This window comes from Caenorhabditis briggsae, assembly GCF_000004555.2.
Source record: "Caenorhabditis briggsae complete genome, chrV, whole genome shotgun sequence".
In the NCBI taxonomy this organism is placed as follows: Eukaryota; Metazoa; Nematoda; class Chromadorea; order Rhabditida; family Rhabditidae; genus Caenorhabditis; species Caenorhabditis briggsae.
Window position 1 is genome coordinate 18207445 of NC_013488.2, and position 3383 is coordinate 18210827.

Below are 3383 nucleotides of genomic sequence, written 5' to 3' on the forward strand. Positions count from 1 at the left end.
TCAAAGATATCAAAAAGTGGTTAACTAGTAAAATGTTTATCAGGATATCATCAACATTTTACAAGTTAGCCACTTTTTGATATCTTTGACAGAAAATGAGATATATAGGCTCAAAGTGGACGATCCGGGTGTCGTTCTATTAGAGGTTTTACGGTATTTTTATTTTGATTATTTAACTTGATATTTCAGTTTTAAGTCATTTTCAGCTTTAAACTTGATTTCCATTTATTTTCATTCAGTTTCAGCCCATTGAATTTCAGACAAAAGTTAACCGATTTTGGATTGTATAGGTTTGAGAGTCTCTTTAAGCGTACTTACCGTCATTCCTTTAATAAAAGCATACCGACAATTGTCAACTTTGAGCTCATACATCTCAGTTCTTCTAAAAGATATCAAAAAGTTGTCAACTAACACAATGCTTATCATAATATCACCAATATTTTATCAGTTGACAACATTTTGATATCCTTCACAGGAATCAAGATAATCAAGCTCAAAGTTAACGGTTTGGGTGGTCAGATTAGTACCTAGGCTTCAAAACGTCTTGAACTTGCAAAAATCTTTATATCTCCAAGAAAAGTGAAATAAGTCTTTCAATAAAAAATCTCATGTGTGAATTGAACATGATAGAGTTATTCGCCAAGAAGCACTTATCCCCCAACATGGCATCCATGGTTGGCATGGGTGGTTGGTGCTGGGGTAGTTGTGGGCACTTCTGTGGTGACACATGGAGTCGTGGTAGTTGGCACAGTGGTCGTGGTTGACTCCTCGGTTGTCACACATGGTGTGGTCGTGGTAAGTTCAGTGGTAGTAGTGGTTGCATCAGGGGTAGTTGTCGTAGTTAGCTCCGTGGTCGTGGTAGAAGGTTCAGTGGTCGTGGTGGAAGGTTCAGTGGTAGTCGTGGTAAGAGGTTCAGTGGGTGTGGTGGAAGGTTCAGTGGTAGTTGTGGTAGGAGGTTCAGTGGTTGTGGTGAAAGGTTCAGTGGTAGTCGTGGTAGGAGGTTCAGTGGTAGTTGTAGTTGGCTGAGGTGTCGTCGTTGTAGTTGTGGTCGTTGTAGTCGTCGTACTTGTTGAAGTGTTTCTAGCAGGAACGGTTCGAATATCTGTGGTCAAACAATAAGTATTACATCCGTATCCTTTCACAGCACTGAAGCATTAATACATTAGTTTTCTTCGTAAAAATGTCACTTACGTTCCGTTCAGCGCATAATATGATGAATCACATATGTACAAACCAGTGCTTATATTAGCTTTTGAGTATTCAATTCTTGTTTCATCTTCTAGAGTAACCCAAGCCGCAACCTCACATCTGGAACTCAGAGAATAGCAGGTTTGATGTGCTGTCATACACCCATCATCTTCACCATATCTGAGCGAAAATGACTGTTTTATTCAAAATTACGGTTTCTTACTAGTCAACTCACGTCCATGTCAAATTGTAGTCACTGCTGTCGATATTGTCAAAATCATCTTTATTACAGCTTTTGCAGCCTGAAAGTGTACTTCCCGATTCATCGAAACCTTTAAGACTCACCTGGAATCGTACCATCGTTCGCAATTCTTCCCATTCTCGATCGACGACGTCCATGTCTTATGGTAAATTGAGAATGAGCCACTTCCAAGAGTTGGACCATTAAAATCAGGGTGATGAAAATGAATTTCCTCATTTTTCGTGTTCGATAATGTTCTCTCTTCTAACTAACTTCTTTTATACGGGTTGTTTCATTATGCATTCTGCTTTTTTTGTTGTCCTCTGCTGGATGGAATAATTTCAATGTGGTTATTATAATTCATTTTTCAGTTGGTTGGAAAATTTCGTAGTAGAGAAACATCGAAGAGCAAAAAATCAAATTTTAAGGAAATTTCTAGAAGATTGCAGTTATGAAAAAGGAGTTTTGGGGAGAGAGTACAAGAGGAATGTATACCAAATGAAGAGATTTTTAAAGCAAATAGCGATTATTTTCCATTCTGGAGTTCGAGAAGAATCTTGGCAATCGGTGCCTTTCCATTTCTGATGAGCGCATCGGTAAGTGGTCCAACCCAGTGATTTTTGGTTTTCAGAAGATCGATGAGTGCGTCGACTTGCTCGTCGGAGCCCTGGAAAAATTAGAGATGTTCTAAATTGATTAAGATAGTGATGGAGCCAATTTTCAAAAAACAAAAATGGGTTCTCCTCTCCCGTTAGCTTTGAGACAATTTATCTCGGTTTCTGTAGAAGGTATCAAAAATGTGTCAACTGATGAAATCATTAGCATAATATTACTAATATTTTATCAGTTGACAAAATTTTAATATCTTTTACAGGAGCCGAGATACATTGGTTCAAAGTTGGGACAGTTAGACTTAAGTTTCTCATAACTCCCATTGACCATCAAAATCTGATTTTCAGGTTCCTTTTTAGTTCAAAAACCAATAATCTAGCACTTTTAGAAACAGAGGTACAGCCGCTCAAAGATTTGGAGAGACGCAGACAGTTAGAGTGTCTCGTCGTCTGCGTCTCTAGCTCCTAAAAGCTCAAATGGCTGTATCTCACAATTCCATTCAAGTTTCACTAAAAATGACTTACCTAGCTTTCTCAGAAGCCGAGATATGGTAATTTGAAGTTTTAGAGAGACGGTAATTTGTATGGATGATTTGGTTGAAAATTTTCATGTTAAAATTTTGAGTGGTGAGTATTTTTCAAAAATTAATGAAACTTTTTTAGAATTTCCCAATCTTCCATGATCTGAGCTTCATCTTAATCCAATAAACCACGTTTCTAGCACTTCTAGAAGCTGAGATACAGTCCTTCAAAGTTTTAAAGAGACGCAGACAGTTAGGGTGTCTCGTCGTCTGCGTCTCTAGCTCCTAAAAGCTCAAATGGCTGTATCTCGGCTCCCAGTGGTCCTAGACTCATGATTCCGGTAACAAAACCTCTGATTTTCTATTTATATCTTTTGAACCTTTGAATCCCTCACCTTAGCATAAAGAGCTCCCATCTCATACGATCTGAGCACATTTCTGGCCACAAGCAGTGGGACAACATCACGAATGTTGATTTGTTGAAGAGAGTCACGAAGACGGTCCAGATTGTCCGCTTGAAGAGCACGAATGTCAGCCAAACTTGGCGAGCAGCTAACGGTGGCCATGTTTTTTCTGCTTTTAAGGCTTCTGGAATAATTCAACGTTTTTGAGGTGGAAAAATCCGGGGAAAATGAAGCATGAGAAGATGAAGCATCATAAATACTCTAATAAAAGCCTACACAACTTTGAGCTCAATTATCCCAGTTCTTCTAAGAAATATCAGAAAACGTTGGTTTTGGTTTTGTTAGGTTAAGTAATTTATCAGTTGACAACTTTTTGATATCTCTTATAGGAAACGAGATAAATGAGCTCAAAGTGTTT

General features: G+C 38.3%; 2 protein-coding genes across 2 annotated transcripts; both read right to left on the minus strand.

Moving 5' to 3' along the window:
• Window positions 1-650: 650 nt before the first annotated feature.
• On the minus strand, window positions 651-1666 carry CBG24626 (the record flags this gene model as incomplete). Its single annotated transcript, XM_002648331.1, has 4 exons — window positions 651-1146; window positions 1192-1368; window positions 1424-1490; window positions 1534-1666. The coding sequence occupies 4 exons, from the start codon at window positions 1664-1666 to the stop codon at window positions 651-653; spliced, it is 873 nt and encodes a 290-aa protein (XP_002648377.1).
• Window positions 1667-1955: 289 nt separating this feature from the next.
• CBG24627 lies at window positions 1956-3127 on the minus strand (the record flags this gene model as incomplete). Its single annotated transcript, XM_002648332.1, has 2 exons — window positions 1956-2096; window positions 2957-3127. The coding sequence occupies 2 exons, from the start codon at window positions 3125-3127 to the stop codon at window positions 1956-1958; spliced, it is 312 nt and encodes a 103-aa protein (XP_002648378.1).
• Window positions 3128-3383: the final 256 nt, after the last annotated feature.